This window comes from Melopsittacus undulatus, chromosome 2 (assembly GCF_012275295.1).
Source record: "Melopsittacus undulatus isolate bMelUnd1 chromosome 2, bMelUnd1.mat.Z, whole genome shotgun sequence".
Classification (NCBI taxonomy): domain Eukaryota; kingdom Metazoa; phylum Chordata; class Aves; order Psittaciformes; family Psittaculidae; genus Melopsittacus; species Melopsittacus undulatus.
This window is the reverse complement of record NC_047528.1, coordinates 30,051,903-30,069,361: the sequence shown is the minus strand read 5'-3', so window position 1 is coordinate 30,069,361 and position 17,459 is coordinate 30,051,903. Positions and strand designations below refer to the sequence as shown.

Below are 17,459 nucleotides of genomic sequence, written 5' to 3'. Positions count from 1 at the left end.
TGTGATAAAATGTAATCTAGATAATAGTATTTCCAGCAGTTGAAAAGCATCAAAGCACAACAGACTTGTTTTGTAGTAAACAGGACATCTTCCTAAAACCCATACTAGAAAAATGCCTTTGAAGTTTCTGTTTCCTCTAAAAATTAAAAGTTAAGTTAACCCCTTCACTGCTGTGTCCACAGGACCAGCACAAACCTCCACCCCAGAGCTGATGTGTTGTGCATGATCCGGAGGAACTGCCCCAGTACCTGGGAGAGGACAAAGATGCTTTTATTCCCCAGGGAAGACAGGCTTGGCATCTACTTTCAGCCCTGATTCATCAAGGCTTTTCTGCTAAATCCAGCTGCACAAGAAGCATTATTAGAGCCAAACAGACTTAAAACCAGTGCCATAAAATTAGGTCCCTGACTATATGCTTCCTGAATCTCAGCCTATTTTTGTAAAAGCTGTAGGAAAAATGGAATGCATTTTAAGGCACAAAATTGGAGTCTTCCTGATGATAGCAGCTGGGAACTGGCATGCTGTGAAAGACACTAGAGCAGAGTTTTCCTGGTGGAAAGGGAGTAATCAACTTGTGCTGCTTTCTAGTGATCACCCCTGATGGTCCTAGTGAGAAAAGCTGATTGTCTGCTGTGTCCGGAGCATTTCCATTCAAAGAGAAGTTACTCCACTCAAATAGCTCAAAGGGATTGTTCAGCTGTCTTCTCAGGCCAGAGAGGGAACTGTGTCAATACAGTGACAATTCAGAGCTCCAGATTTTAAAAACGTTCTTTTCTTCGAGATTGCTTATAAAACCTGGCTAATAGCTTCTGTTAACAGGGTTTATTTTCCTCTACATATGCCTTTATATGTTTATTACTGCAGGGTTGATTATGATACCAGCTGCTGATGGCTTTGAAATGGAATTGATTTATTTAGGAAAAGATCATGTTAGCCCATTAATTTCTAAAGTAAATAATTTTTTTTTAAATTATGGACTTATTAAATATCAGTATAATTTTCACAAAATCTGATGCTGAAAAGCTATGAGATGGAGAGGTAATGACAGAAAAATAAATCAAACTTGTGTTTAAAACAGAATCTCCCATAAATGCCAAAAGATCAGACTTACAAGAAAGGAAGGGAGAAATATCTGATCCCTGGGTTCAGGAGGAATAAGAAGATCTGACATGAGATCTGCCCATTGGAAGAAAAGGAAGAGCAGAGCTCAGCTCCCCACAGCTAGGGCTCAGCAATTTCTATTCAAAGTTGTAACAAGCTATATAAAGCTTTCCTACTAGTTTAATCCAGCTACAAAACACAATTTCCATTCCATGTGTGCATCTCTGCATTCACACAAGCCTTAGAGAAAGCAAAAACATGACTGAATTTCAGAGAAAAGATGAATAAGCATCACACAGATGACTTTGGTGTTGTTTCAGGCTTTTCTTGAAGACTTGCCAGACTTGCAACTTTCAAGATAGACTTGTGAACAATATCACAAAGCCTGTTTTATGCTGTGTGCACCAGGGTGCGTTTTTACAAGGACTTACAGTCTTCAGTGAGATGGTCTGCCTGCTATTCAGTCTATCTCCTATGGCAAGCTGCTGTTGCAGGCAGTACAGATCAGTTCAGAAGAGCATTAAAGATCCAGGGTACTGTTCAAGACAGAAAAAGCTTCATTATTCAAATTTGGCACCTACTTTAGTTATGTTTGAAAACCCTGCTATAGAGGGTACCTTTCCTGGCTTGGAAAGTATACCTATCTTACATGTTTAAACTGGGCTTTCACTACCTAACTTGTGATGTATTATTTGAATGCAGTTCTTAAGATGTTATGTTGCTTTGCCACAGGTAATACCGTGGTGGTAAAATCCTCCAGAGGCCCAGTGAGTAGGGTACTGCAATCTGTAGAGCTGGAGAGAGCTCAATACAAAGGCACTTATTATCCACATGGACAGAAGAGGCAGTGGTTGAATGAAAGGAAGCATCCTTGTCTCCATTTGATAGTAGGGAACTGGGATAACACAAATTTATTGATTAGTCCAGGCAGGGGATCTACAGAAGAGATGGAATTTGGCCCAGAGCTCTGGGATCCCAGTCAAAAGCCTTAAACATGTGACTACTCTTCCTGTGTTCTTCTGCAAGCACTGTGCACTTCCTTCTTTTCCACAGTGCCAGCTGCAGTCTTCCATTGAAACTGGGGTTGCTAGAATTAATAGCACATCACTGAGAACTGAAAAAGGAAGAGATTAACCCACCTCTCTTTAAAATAAAATTACAGGTGACTTGTAGGCATAAACCAAACTTCAGCTCTTTTCTACAACACACAGCTTCACTTCACTAATTCTTAAAATTACTTTGGAGGCTTTTACTTGTGGATCCTTACTCCCAGTGCCAGTAGGTGGGAAACAAAGCATCCGTAAATCCTGATCATTCTGAAGATTTTTGTATATCCTTTATACTCCAGCAATGAATCTCCTTTTTTCCCCATTCAGCTAATGCTTCAATAGCTGCACCTTGACTTTTAAATGTACTGAGTTGCCAATCATCATTATTATTTTCTCAACAATATCCCAGCTTTAAGCAATCCTCTTGTCCTTTTCAAACTCCAAAACCCATATTGCAGAAAAATCACTGTTTAAAGGCTGTTTTTTTTTTTTTTTGAGGAAAGAAGAAAAAGAATCTAAAAGAATAGGTGATCCCACAGGTATGATTCACTCGATCTCAGGTCAGCCTTTTGCCAGGTTTTCCAATAATTCAAATAACTTTTAGTTTGTGAAACCAAGAGGATTTCCTATAAAGCAGGCATGTATGATAGTTCAGCCAACATACTGGATTCCCTGGGGGGATACTTGGAGTGTCCTTTCAGTGGCTGGAAATGTTTTCCAAAAGAACAAGCAGGCAATGATGCCTTCCTTCTCCTTGAAGATCCCGCTTGTACATGATAGAGTAAGGTACTAACTATGCCTGGGGAGAATGACCTGTAAAACACCTGGAGGAGCAGAAGGTCTTCATGCAAGAGGCAATGCCCCAGCCCTGCAACAGACTAGAGTGTGGAAGACAGGTTCAAGAGACTGGAGGTCCCAATTCTCATTCCTGCTGCACCACCGAGTTGCTAATATTAGTAAATCAAGCTCATAAACAACCAGGAAAAGAGCAATTGTCAGATAAAATATGATTTGAGTCTAGAATGGAGTGATGCACTTTGCAACAAGTCCCTCTGGAGCTGTTCTGTATTGTTATAAGTAGCAAGCCCAAATCTTGCCAAACAAATGGCTACTAGTAGATTTCTAATATTTCAACTTGATTTCTTGTGTGACTTAGTATCTTGCACAACTGAAAGGAAAAGGTAAACTATTCTTAGTAATAACTTTTTCATCACCTACCCAAATCCCCATAATTTTCTGTCTACGAGGACCTCAGATTACTGTAATGTTCCTCTGAAATCTGCAAACCAGCACTTTTGGATAGGCAGTCAGGCTCTGAAGTCTTTTTGCACAGCAACCTGTTGTACTGTGTTTTCAAATGCTGGAGCTGGAATCCACCTTCTTTTTTTCAGGATGAAGAATAGGTTTCTATTCAGATATCCTAGAGGAGAGTTTTCATTCTAAGTAGTCTAGCTGTGAGGAAATGTGACACAGCACCATGCTATCTCGATGCTCATCTTGTATTAGCAGTAATGTAACTAAGTGAACTAGTGAAAAATTACCTGACACAGCTATTGAAGCCTGCTATCCCTTGCTGTAGCTTTGGGGATGGTAACTTCCCAGGTGTCTTGTTCCCACTGGTGAGTAGGACAGGCTGAAAAATAATATCCTCAAGAAAACCACTAGGATGGCAGGACGGGCAGTCCAGAATTCTGGAACAATCCAAATTGATTCATCATGTCTCATTGCTTCAGCCACTTTCAGATTTAGACTTTCAAGCCTTTATATGTGTGCACTGTCCTTGAATTAAGTGTTACAATATCTTCTTTGTGTTATACAAACCTTGCCCTTGCCATGGTTGAGCATTTAGACAAATGCTTTAAGAAAAGGGGTTAAAAATAAAGAAAGTGCCAATGTTTTCTTACTGTGCAGAATTGTTTCTTTGTTGAGAATAGATTCTTTAAGAGACATTCTTTGTAGAACAGAGGTTACTGAATTCAAATAGGTACTCCAGTGAAATAAAACAGTGGTTCTGGGATGACATACTCAAAACACAAAAAAAGAAAAAAGAGAAGGCAGCTGACACAAATAGCTTTGGGTTTGGTTTTTGTGTTTTGTTTTGGTTGTTTTTTGAAATTATAAGAGAAGGAAGGAAGAATCACTTCTCTACACATATAAATGAGAAAATAAACGTCCTTCTCTCACTTCCTTTTCATTTACCAAGGTTTTATACTCAATAACTTTTCTAGTTTAACTTCGAGTTTCCTCTGTTGCCAATGGAAGAAGAAACAAATGCACTTGCTTTAGTTCAGATGTAACGTTGAAAAAAGAAAGCTATAAAATTCATTTTAGAACTGGATGACTCTATGTATACAGCAGGCTGAATGAACTACACTAAGAAAAATGACGATGAATGGTACAATGGACCATATGGATTCTTATTGCTACATTTTGATTCAGTATTTAATACAGCACATGGTTTGCTACAGTTACCGCTGAGGGGACTCATTATAAAAATACAAATAAACTGAAGTTGTTCAGGAAAGAATGCTGTAGAAATTTCAGGTATCAACTTTTTTGATAGAAATGTCCCTTTTTGTGAAAGAAAACCAAACATGCTTTCCTATTTGTGATGTTACAAAAAGACTGGCATAGCTCTGCCCTAAGTATGCATATGTTAAACCTAGCTGAGCTGATAAATATGACAGCTCAAAACATCATTGTTCATCTTCTGATGTGCAGGCTCTGGGTGTTTCGGGCTCTATCTTCCTGTTGTTATTTCTAATGACTTTCCTCCATAAGAGTGGACACAGTCAAGGCAAAATAATTAGATATTCATAAAAATCTCTGACTGCTAGCAGTGCTTTGTTTGCATCGACCCGCTGTCTTAGCTCCAAACATTCTGCTAATGGTGTCTAATTTTCTAGTTCAAATCTACACAATTAGCCAAGCAAGATTAAGGTTGCCTTCTACAGGTTTTATTGTGGCATTTTTCTTCCAGTGAAAGTACTAAATCTTCCCTCAAGAAAGATGTCATAGTAAAAATTTCTTTGGTCTTTACTTCTGAAGCCATTTGATCTCACACAGCATCTTGTTTCAGGAGGAGCCAAAGAGCTCTTCTCTAGGTAAACTTGAATCCACACTTTTGTGCCAGCATACAAGGACTTTAAACTATCAAATGCATTAAATTCTTCCCTTTCTTAATATGGTGCCTGTATGCAAAGGAGTTAATAATTATCCTCATCATCAGGCTCTCAGTTTCTTTCCACATTAATTCCCTTCTTCTTTACCTCTATAAAGCTCACTGATGGCCAGCAGTTTCCAGTCATGCTTTGGCTACAGCTTTTGCAAATTTTGTTTCCAAAGATGAATGGCTAAACATGTAAACCCTTGTTAGCTGCTCACAGCTTTATTAGACAATGACAAGAAATCAAGCAAAGCATTCATCCAGATCATGTTACCAGTCAGTAATTTAGGCAGCTTCTGAGTCACCTCTTTGTGTCCACCCCGGATAGCAGACTATTTGTAGATGGCTGAAAAATTGCTTTTCTTTACTCAGATCGCATGCCCCCTTGTCCTTTCTTTCATGACAGCCACTTAACAAGTGTGAAATTATTACAGCATGCAGTACCATACTGTGAACCATGTACCCTTAAAAGAGAATTCCATTAAGCAGTTAATATGGTATGGTGTATTTGATAGAGAGTTCATACAGTATTATTTATTTGTCTATTGAAAAGAAAGGTAAAGCTTAGAGAATACTACCAAAACATAACTTCACTTGGCCTCATAATAACACATAACGTGAATAAAAGGAAATACTGCCACGGAAATTTTCAGAATGCATTAAAGAAACACGATAATTCCAGCCAAGGGCAGAACCGGAGAATTTTCATTGTTATGGATCATAGCAGGTGACAGACACCTCCTAGTGACAGCTTGCATCATTCAAATAACTAGTTTATGAGGGTTATATAATCAGCTATTAATGTGTCATTTCTCATATGTAAGAGGTTTTTTTTTCTTTAAAAAAACAATAGTTGCATATAATTGACATTATAATGGGGCTTGGCTTTACCTGAATCATCTACTCTCAGCTTTTTACTAGGATTGTCACCACTGTCATCATCAGACATTTCCATCTCCTCTTCCCGGCGGATTCCCATGAGCTGTTCGCTGTGAGCATTTCGGAGCTCCTAAAACCCAAAATGACCTTCTGTCAGTATTAACTTCCTTAAAGTCATTATGTATTATTTAGTATCTGGTTTTAATGCTGCTCTGATTTTAATTATACATCATTTATCATTGTAATCATATTTATTTGTATATGAATATTTATAACAACAGTAGCACAGGGAATTCTGCCTGTGAAAGAACAGAGTTTATCAAAGGCAACACTCAGGGAAAACAAGAGAGAAAGTGAGTCTCCATGTTGAGTGATCTTTAGTTCTGCTAAACATAGGAGAATGCTTTAATAGCAGGGATGATGCTTAAAACTGTATATAAAACAGACTGATAAAAGAGATTGTCAGCTTGCTTAAGGTATAGATAATTCTTGCTTCTCTCTGCCACTTGGGGTAGGATTCACCTAGTCAAAGTCAAGTATACGTGTCTCCATTAAACAAAGTGATATTAGCTGCACCCTAAAAGTGCCTGGTTCTCTCTGCTGAAAATGGTAAAAGCAGCTGAAAGCATCCAGTGCAGACAGAGCACTCTGTATTGCAAGTGCCTAATGCTAGCCAAATGAATCTCACTCTCTGTCCTTATGCCCAGATCTCCTTGGATTTAAAAGACAAAGCCCCATGATGCTGTCCTGAAAATCTCTGTATCTTGATCCAAAATGAGTGCCAGTGCTGACAGCCTGGTCTCTAGGTGACAGCGTCAAGGGCAGGCAGGCAGGCTGGGAGACCCTTCATATGTCACTAGGTAAATGATCAGCAGGCATGCTGGCTTTGTGGGAGTCTAGACAGTCTTTGTTCTGGGTAGAAAAGCCGGCACGGGTGTAGTGGCTGGCTTTTTAATGGCAGCGCTGAGAAGATTGAGAGGACTCTATTTTGTCCTAATAATCCTGTCAGGTGTAACATGGGGATGCTGCACTGTGATTAGTGTAGGCCTTGTCCGTCTGCAGACAGCTAATTTTTCTGCCAACAAAGAGCTTAATTCCCAAAGAGGTGGTTTGAAATCTCTGAAACAAGGAAGATTCGTGTGGAAGGAGGAGACAGCATTGAGGAGTCCAACTGCAATTCCCTGCAATTAACAATAAGCTGTCAGAGAGGGACTGTATAAAAAAAGCAAAGGCGTTTCCCTTGAGCTGTACCCTTGTTTCATCGTCAGATCTCAAATATTCTGATAAATGTATATGTGTCCATTAATCCCAGCAAAAGCAAGGCAGCTAATTAGTGGGTTGAGAATAATTTCAAATTAAAATAGAAGTGATTAAAAAGGTAAATCGTCGACCAGTGCCTCATGCAATCAGAGGCACCTCTGGAAGAAATTAGTACAGCATTTCTTTCTGTATTGGAAAAGGCCACCTGCACTTTTTCCTGGGAAGTATATTGCATACATGAGCAGACATCCGCTTACATTTATTCCCTCTTTAGGGGATAAATGTCCTTGATGCATCAATGTCTACATTAACAGCAAAGTCAATAATCCTCCACAGAGAATGGCTGTATATGTGAATGTTGATTTGGGTTTGGGTTTCTTCCATTCAGAAAAAAAGGAGAAGGTGATCAGTTAATTAAACAAATTAGCAGATAATGTCATGGGTAGAAAATAGGATTTAAATCAAAGATGCTATTTGGTACATTTGTATCTTATTTCAAACTGAAAACGAGGCATTTCTAAATGTATTCTAAAATAGATTGGTTTTGTGAGAGCCTCCACATGTTTTTGAATTGTTTTGGTTGCCCTCTTCTTAGAAAAACCAAAGGCAATCACATTTGAAAAAAATTGATTAGTGAGTAACATTTCTGGAAAACTCAACTCTTACACATTTCAGTTTATTAAAGATTTAAAAGCCAGAAAATGAATGACACACCACATCCCTTTACAAAAAGTTAAAGAAGGGATGGTCTTAACAGAATTGAAATAATATACTAGCAGATATTTTCATGCTTCTCTAGAAGATAAGACAAACATCAATCCCCAACTTCCCAACTTTCAATTGAACAAAGGCTTTATCCACTACTTACATGAAATATTTGTGAGCAAAATGCAAAATACAGTTTGTACCAATAAATTATGCTAACATTTTATTTTAAGTGTCCCATTATTGTGAACTCATTTGGTATTCACCATAATAACACTGATAATAAAGAATTCATTTGGTATTCATGTGGATGTTACAGTTAGTGCCATTGGTATGCAACTGTAATTTAGCATTAGTTAATGGGCACTTAAAATGTTATCCAAATGATTTATATCGCAGCACTTTAGTGTTTCTCAAACTAAGTGTACAACACTTATTTTACAAGTGTACTACAAAATAATTAAATAAGTGCACCTTACCTTCTAAAGTTTTTATTCTGAGACAGAGAAAATCATTTAGAGGACTGTGATACTAATAATTAACATACTGCATTACATGAAAATAAACCAAGTGTATGTAATTTGCTCATATTAAAAAGAAAAAAAATAAAGGAAAAAGAAAGAAAACAAAGACAGCGGTACTTACTTTGTAAAATACAGGCTCATAGCGTATATACTGAATTAAAAACGAAAGCTGGATGACCAAAACACAGGATGAGGTCTAGTGCTTCCTTTGCTGCCACTCGCAGCAAGGGGACTTAGAATCCCATTTCCTCTGCTCATGCTTATGACAGTCACACATGCATGGTCCCACACTGCTAACTCTGTGTGTGATTAAATTAATAGTTTTCTCTGCAAGCATAATACTTATAATCAATAGAAGTGATGTATCTACTTTTTAGAAGTTCAGCATAAAACAAATTGAAAGGAGTATGCCATTCTTCTGGACTTAATATGCTTAAGTCATTACTTAGGAAAGAAATTGTCTATTTTATTTTCAGGCAAAGTCATCTTATAATGACCGTATAATGGCACAATGAGAAAAAAAATCAGTACTACAGAATATTTCTTTTAAAAACAGATCATGATGACTCCTAAAATGATATTTTTCAGAAATAATTCTTAATTCTATCCTCAGTTGAAAATATTGTTCCTAATTTCACTACTGCAGTTCATTATTTGAGGGAGTAAACATAATTCTCCAATGATTTATCAAATTTTGCATGAAAAATAAAAGCACATTGCTCTCTGTCTTAGTGCTATTTAATGACTATTATCATAATGAGAGCAATGGGAGAAATTCATACTGTAGATGAGATTGTATAATGGCCAGTTGATTAACAGCTAAAATGGTAGCCATAAACATTGCTGAGTACACTATGTTCAGCTACAATCACACTCGTTCTGTGTCAATCCAGCTGTGAGATGATGGATAGAAAGTAATAATAAAATCACCAACCTCAGAATGCTTTCGCCAAATGTCTATGTTCTTTCTCTGGGCTTTCGAGAAATGGTCCCAAGCTTTTTGTCTGGTAGAAGCGTTGAAAACGGCGACAATCTGCTCAACTTTGGTGAACAAGGAAGTCAAACAAGACAAGCAATTTATGTTGTGATCACTATAGAGAAGCAAAGCAAAGACACTAGGAGTCTATGGATGATGTCATTACTGAAACAACATCATCAATATCCATCCAATGATGTGTCTTTCGTACTTACATTTTATCAATGTTGGAGATGTCTCCCTTCAAGTCTGCCTCCATAACTTTAAGTCTATACAACTTCTAACTATGCACCACAAACTACACATGCAGCTGCTCCCCCGTGATGTCGTCTACAGCTCTCTGTGCAGCCACATGCTTTTGCGTGTGTGCTTATAGGTGTGTGACTACAGATATGACACTCGAGGCATAAACCTGACACATGTTCCCCTGAGGCAGCTGTGTAACAGATGTGCAGGCTATACAAACCAAAGCGTGAAAGACAAGCAGGCTCTGCTTTGACGGGTGACTAGGTGATTGTGGGAATTTGTCAGCAGATGGGAAGGGCTAAACCACACATTAATGCTGCATCCTATAACTGCATATGCTGCTTCTCTTTTATGTAATATAAATGGGCTCACCTGTGGTAGATCATTCTGTCCTGTGTCCATGGCCTATGTATTTTTATGTACATGAACAGTCTCAATTTTTGCATATAAGATGAAGAAAAGATGTGAAATGGGCTTCCCTCATTCAGCTCTAATGAATTTGTTTGAAGCCAGAAGTCAATATTTAGGTCAATTATCTAGGCCAATTCAGATTCTTAAGTTTTTAGCTACTTGTCCATTGTAGTTCAAAACCTTTTCTCCCAACACTCTTCTTTCTCTTTGCATCAGCTGCAAGAAATGCTGAGCTTCCACAGCAGTGGCCTGCCTCAAAATGATTTGACCAAGATGTAAGTTGCCTTGGTCCCAACACAGTTAACTGAAGGGTCACCAAGAAAACCAAATTTTCTACAAATGACTTGGGCTGTCCTCCTGAATTGTGCTGTTCTATGAAGTCAAACCGAAAAATGCTTCAACTCTTTGACAAGATTCTTGGACATTTATCTCTTTACATTGTTGGGCTGAAACAATCCACTGCTTCATAAAGCTCCGGCTTTCAGCACCTCCCTCCTCTCTCATCAAGAAATGGTGTCAGGAGCTCTGTAACACTCCCTAATCTAGTCTCTCATCATCAAGTTTATCAACAGCTGTTCTCCCCTCAAGTCCTAGATGTAGACAGTCTTACATACATAACAACCTATCTATCTTTCCAGAAATGGTGAGCTCACCTAGTAAGTCAGTTACGTATCTTTTATCTCTAGTCCTGAAAGTTTACCTCACTTACTTGAATAGGAGCACAATCCTATTCTGTTTTTTTACCCCTTTTCAGGCTGCTTTCAAATTCAGGAAGATTACAACATTCTGAGACACCTATGGAAGCTTTTCACTGCAATCATCAGGGCTGGTCAATTAACTTCTAAAGCCATAGAAAATAAAGGTAAACTTTTAAAATTAATGCTTATATATAGTTTATACTAAAGAAGGTTCTTCAAAACTGCTGAGGTCATCAGATCCATTTGTCCATTCATATTTTAATAGCAGATATGATAATTTCAGTAAAATCAGAAATATATCAGAACTTGCTTGGAGTGAAGGGTGGCTGTATCAAGGAAGCTATGCTGTGTATATTTATACAATTAATTTGAAAAGAATGAAAATGCTAAAGCACTCTATTATTATGTGTGTAGAAACTGAGCCTAGAATTTAATTACTATTGTTGTGTTGATGACCTAGGTGCTCAGAGAATCTTGCTTAATTAATAATCTGCTTTTCGTTTGCAAGTGGAAGTTCAAATAGAAAAGATTCATAAGGATATGAGAAAGGGCTGGTTTGCCATTTTTTATTAATAGGTATTAATTAGATCATCTGAATTTTTAAAAACATTTGAACTTTCAAGTGTTTAATTTCCATTCTGTGAACAGGTGCTAAGATTTTTCAAAAGTCATTATCTGATCATTTCAGAAAGTCTTCTCAAAGGAAACACAAGCTAGAAAGATGTCAAAGAGTTTTCTTGCATAACTGCAGTAGACAAAATGAGTAGAAAAAGGACCTCCTTCACCTACCTAAGTTTCAGAAATGAAAAAAAATCAAAAGGAGGTAGGATACTGTGAGTACTAGATGATAAAACTCAAGACATTTAAATAAACCTTATGAAAGCAGCTAGGAATAATAAGAAAAGGGAAATGCAGAAGAGAATATTAATTTAGTTCATAGCAAAGACCAAAATCCCACTACTCTTTTCAGAGAAACTGTCAATGTACGTACAGCAATTTCACGGCAATCTAGGCTATGAAGTGTTGCAAATATCCACAGGTAACACCCAACATAAAAAGTCTCTAAGCTTTACATTAGAGCTAAAAAGCAACCAATTCCATGACTTGATAGTACAGGAAAGCGCCTTCACATCTTTTTGTGTTGCATCAAATGCCTGCATTCATGTGTCATGAGATGGCAATCCAATATAGAATCATAGAATCATAGAATAGTTAGGGTTGGAAAGGACCTTAAGATCATCTAGTTCAAACCACCCTTCCCCCTAAACCATGTCACTCAAGGCTTTGTCCAAGCTGGCCTTGAATGCCGCCAGGGATGGAGCATTCACTACCTCCCTGGGCAACCCATTCCAGTACCTCACCACCCTAACAGTAAAGAATTTCTTCCTTATATCCAGTCTAAATCTCTGCTGTTTAAGTTTCAACCCATTACCCCTTGTCCTGTCACTATAGTCCCTAATGAATAGTCCCTCACCAGCATCCCTGTAGGGCCCCTTCAGATACTGGAAAGCTGCTATGAGGTCTCCATGCAGCCTTCTCTTCTCCAGGATGAACAGCCCCAACTTTCTCAGCCTGTCTTCATATGGGAGGTGCTTCAGTCCCCTGATTATTCTCATGGACCTCCTCTAGACCTGTTCCAACAGTTCCATACCCTTTTTATGTTGAGGACACCAGAACTGCACACAATACTCCAGGTGAGGTCTCACAAGAGCAGAGCAAAGGGTCAGGATCACCTCCTTCAACCTGCTGGTCCCACTCCTTTTGATGCAGCCCAGGATACAGTTGGCTTTCTGGGCTGTAAGCGCACACTGAAGCTGGCTCATGTTCATTTTCTCATCGACCAACACCCCCAAGTCCTTCTCCTCAGGGCTGCTCTGAATCTCTTCTCTGCCCAACCTGTAACTCTGCCTGGGATTGCTCCGACCCTGCTGTAGGACCTTGCACTTGGCATGGATAAACTTCCTGAGGTTGGCATCAGCCCACCTCACAAGCGTGTCAAGGTCCCTCTGAATGGCATTCCTTCCCTCTAGCATATCAAACGAACCACACAGCTTGGTGTCATCAGCAAACTTGCTGAGGGCACACTCAATCCCACTGTCCATGTCACCGACAAAGTTGTTGAACAAGACCGGTCACAACACTCATCCCTGAGGGACACCACTTGTTACTGGTCTCCAGCTGGACACAGAGCCGTTGAGCACAACTCTTTGCATATGGCCATCCAGCCAGTCCTTTATCCACTGAGTGGTCCACCTATCAAATTGATGACTCTCCAATATAAACCTGTTTTTCCAGTTCACATTTTTTCATAGGCTAATTCATGTTTCATTGAGATTAATTTTTCTCCCACAGACACCCTGGAAGCCTAAAGCTGGCATAACAGCTCCTGTGCTCTGTGTAATTGGGAGAAATTACATAAGTACCCACCTCTGATCAGAATCAAATTTGTGTGGGTAAGTGAACTAGCAGCACACAGGCCATAGGAATGGTAGACTTATCCATAAGAAGAAGCTTTATATAGAAGAGTTTATATTAGCTCAGAAACTCTCCAGTTTACTCATTTTTAACTCCATGCCTGGTTAAGATTTGTCCAAAGAGAGGCCCCAGATTTTGGGCTGATATCTGCAGAATCTGAGTGAAACGGTTATTCCTGGTCTCACTGCTGACTGTGGCTTTCAGGCTATTTCCTGACCTCCAGAAAGACATTTTTAAGATTACATATAACGGATTATATCTATCTTTCTGAGGCACCTCGAACCCTAGAATGCACTGTATTATCAACTGTGACTGGTAAGTAGAATTATTAAGGAATATGAAATATTCATTGTCAAACATCTGTTGGTAAGTTCTATGCTCTATCAAATTTTCATTGACCATATGCAAAGCTGCTTCCTTACTAAATTAGAGTTCAAAAACCTGCATTGTTCTGGAAGAGTCTGTACCACATCATTGATTTTCCTATCAATATAACTTACAGGATGCAAATAACTGCAACTTTTCTAATGACTTATTCTGCAGCTGGTAATTTATGTGGCATGTTTCAGAGAAAGGTTTACTGTCTAATTGTTTTCTACTGAGTTATAAATAAATAAAAAGACCCAAACAACTAAGCCTAGGGTGACTTGCAAAATGTTTAACAAATGCAGTATAACTGCAATACACTTTATTAGGGGTGCCAGCTCATAATAAAGCATATTAAAGGAAAGTTTAAACCTCAGTTTCTGCTGCTATAAAACATGTTACCAGAGTAGGGCATTGTTATTAAGTATAAATGTAAAACTGACCAGAAAACTAGGAAGAAGAAGCACAACAACAACAAAAATCCCTTAAAAGATGCCTGCAAAAGTTGTATACAAGATTGGATTAAAGGGAAAACTAGAATATCTCCAGGGCAAGAGAATATTTGATACAGGATATTTGGAAGTGATAGTACCAAGGAAGAACAGAAATAAATGAAAACCAAATTATAGCCTCATCCATAGATTAAGAGGTAGAGAGAACACTTTTACCCTCCGTTACACTTATCAAGTAGGCTATTTTAAATACATGATTGAGCAAAGGCTGAAATTTCTCCTTGGGTTCAGGAGACAAGAAGTACTCAATTTTTCCTTTGCTTATTACATTGTCAGCTGCCATCCATACATGTTTATTTTTAATTTCTTGTAATAATAAAGAACATCAGCAACCAAATATTTTATAATGCCTCACAATACAAAAGACACTAAATAGAAACTGAAACACAATGTATTAAAATAAAGTCTTCACTGGCAGATAAAATAACCAGATTTCCTGTAGAATTTCACTCCAAATTCCACCAATTAGGGATACGGGATGAAAAGGGCTTTGCACTATATTACTGTAAGTGCAAAAGTAGAATATATGGCAATTTAGCTCAGAAAAATTCTGTGAGAGTGCGACAGTTGACATGCAGGGTAAAAGAAAAATTCCACCCATAAAATTACAGTGTAAAGGAAACTGTTACAGTAAATGTATAACATGTTTTTCAAATATAGATTCACAGCACAGACAGGATACAGAGTTGGCGTGGTTTGGGTCAGAAGCCTTGCTGCTGAATTCTGACTAAGCTGGAGTCTGCCAATTGATTTGGCTCCAAGCCCAGCAAACCAAGGAATTACAGTAGTCAAGGCTAGATGCTGTAAGTGAATGAATTAGAGTCTCCAGGTCAGTTTTGGGTAGGAAAAAGAATATTTTTGGCAGCAGTCCTAGAAGGCATTTGGTGACATACTGAACAGAACCTAGCATTAAGTCCAAGGCTAAAATTGCATGTATGCAAATGACATGTGACATCAATAAGAAAAACCATTGACAGATTGCACAGTAATGAAAGAAAAATATGGGTTTTTTTTTTATTAATTTGGGACAAACCCTCTGTGTTTTGGTTATGATACTGTTTATTTTCAGAAAAGAATTTGCCTTTCACACATTAACAGCTGAAAACCTGCAGCCCCTTCCTGTTACCCAACTCACATGACACAGAGGGAGAAACAGATGTGATAGCCATTGACTGGCAGAGTAGGAAAACAAAAAAGTTGGAAATGTCACCCTGGACAAGACTGCAGATATTGCAAGGGATGGGTCCTAAAGTGAAGCATACTTCTGGTCATCAACTGTGTACGTAAGCAAACACCGTTATAGATTTGTTCGGCAAAGGCAGATTTTGACAGCTACACAAAGTGGCTCATCTGCCACAAATAAATGGCATCCTTGTTTGGTTTGGTTTTGGTTTTGTTGGAGTTTTGTGGGTTTTTTTTTGTTTTTTTGTTTGTTTGAATCAAAACAAAAAGCAACACAGAATTAAATCCATGGGTATCAAAAAGAAGGCGAATTGTGGCTGCAACTCCATCGGAGAAGAGGAAGCTACTGTTTGGTCTGCTTGCTGTCTAGGTGGCTGTAGGTTCCTTAAGATGCAATCTTAAGACATAGCATGGTAAAGGAGAAAACTACAAGACTTCTCAATTATATCCCCAAATTCTATCTTTTTGGACAGACGAAGAGAACAGAACCTCCAGTGATTCATCTCCCAAATTGTTTTGCTGTGTAGGAAGTCAGCTTGCAGGTTACCATTCTTCAACTTGCCCTAAAGCCAACAACGACATCTGTACTAGCAATCAAAACCAGACAGGGACTATTCTAATTCCCTGAAACCAGCTAGCACAACATGCTGGGTGTCAATGCAGCAGCAACCCTTCTCTCTCCCCAAAAAAGATTGTTCCCAGGGAAACTACTTGACCTGCACCAAACTCTAAATTGTGCCCACACTTTGCGGAGAAATCCTACCTGACTCAGAGCACCATCTTTCTTACAGTTGAATAGTATGTACAAGCCTGCTCTAGCTCAGCTTAATTTAAACCTCTAGAAAGAGTCATCTACTAGCAGTGACATCTCTTCTGTTCTCATTCTGATGCAGAGGTCTCGGTGTTGCAGAGGCATTACAAGGCTTACCAAAAGAAGAAGGACGTTTTTCTCTTTTGTCTGCCATGTCTCACCTACCTGAATACTAGAAAGAATGAGAAACAAGTCTAAGTGTCCTCCCCTAAATTACACTGTATTATTTCTACATTTCCCTTGGACTATGCCTTCAGTGTTTGAGACAAGCAGAAGGTGTTGATCTGGTGACCTCCTCTTCCGCCTGACTTAGACTGGTCCTAGTCAGCATGCTTGTATGAGTTATTAAGAAGCTGAGTGAATGTCAATGGTCTACACCTGAGTGATGCAGATAGAAATATTTTTTCATAATACAATAAAACAATAAGCAGATTCTTCCTCACAGATGAAGGACAACATAAAAAATACTGCAGCACGTATCATAATCCCTGTCTTCTAAAGCCATCAAACTTCAGTGTCAGCAGCTGTTGTTTTCCTTTCCTCTTCTTTGAGCTAAGAAATCCAGGGAAGAACACTAAAAGAAGCAGCATTATGGGGATACTGAAAATGCCACATTTTCAGGATTTATATTTAAAACTGCACAGTAACTTGTCTAAGGTATTTAGATCAAGAGTTATTAGCTCTAAAAATGGGAGAAAAATCCTTGTTAAATTTTGAAATAAAAATAATACACTCTGATTAAAGATAGCCCAGTTTGACCTGCAAGGGCAGAACCTGCTAGAAAATCTGTCTATAAAATAAGCTTTGAAAATCTTTTAGGTTATGAAACATGGTTTAATTTACAACAAAGAAACTGACAGCTTGGTGTAACAGCAAATGCTGGCGCTGTGCCATGTGGCAAATCAGTTGGACTCAACAAGACTGCTTCACCTCCATGTCATTTCTCAACAAACAGTAACCTGACATTAGGCCAGCACAACACAGTAGGGCAGGTACAAATGTACAGTACCTTATATTACAGAACAGACTTCACAAACCTTATTTACAATTATAAAAAAAAAAAAAACAACAAAACCAAGTGCCACAGAACCCATAGCC

The 17,459-nt window shown here is 38.5% G+C and overlaps 1 protein-coding gene across 1 annotated transcript in view; it reads right to left on the bottom strand.

The window, feature by feature from the left end:
• Positions 1-17,459, bottom strand: part of ENOX1 (ecto-NOX disulfide-thiol exchanger 1) — a 364,764-nt gene that overhangs the window by 58,242 nt on the left and 289,063 nt on the right. The window contains exons 10-11 of the mRNA XM_034074319.1: positions 9,619-9,725; positions 6,208-6,325 (exon numbers count right to left, since the gene is read on the bottom strand). Of these exons, the coding sequence (XP_033930210.1) occupies positions 6,208-6,325; positions 9,619-9,725 (225 nt within the window). The remainder of the gene's footprint in view (positions 1-6,207; positions 6,326-9,618; positions 9,726-17,459) is intronic.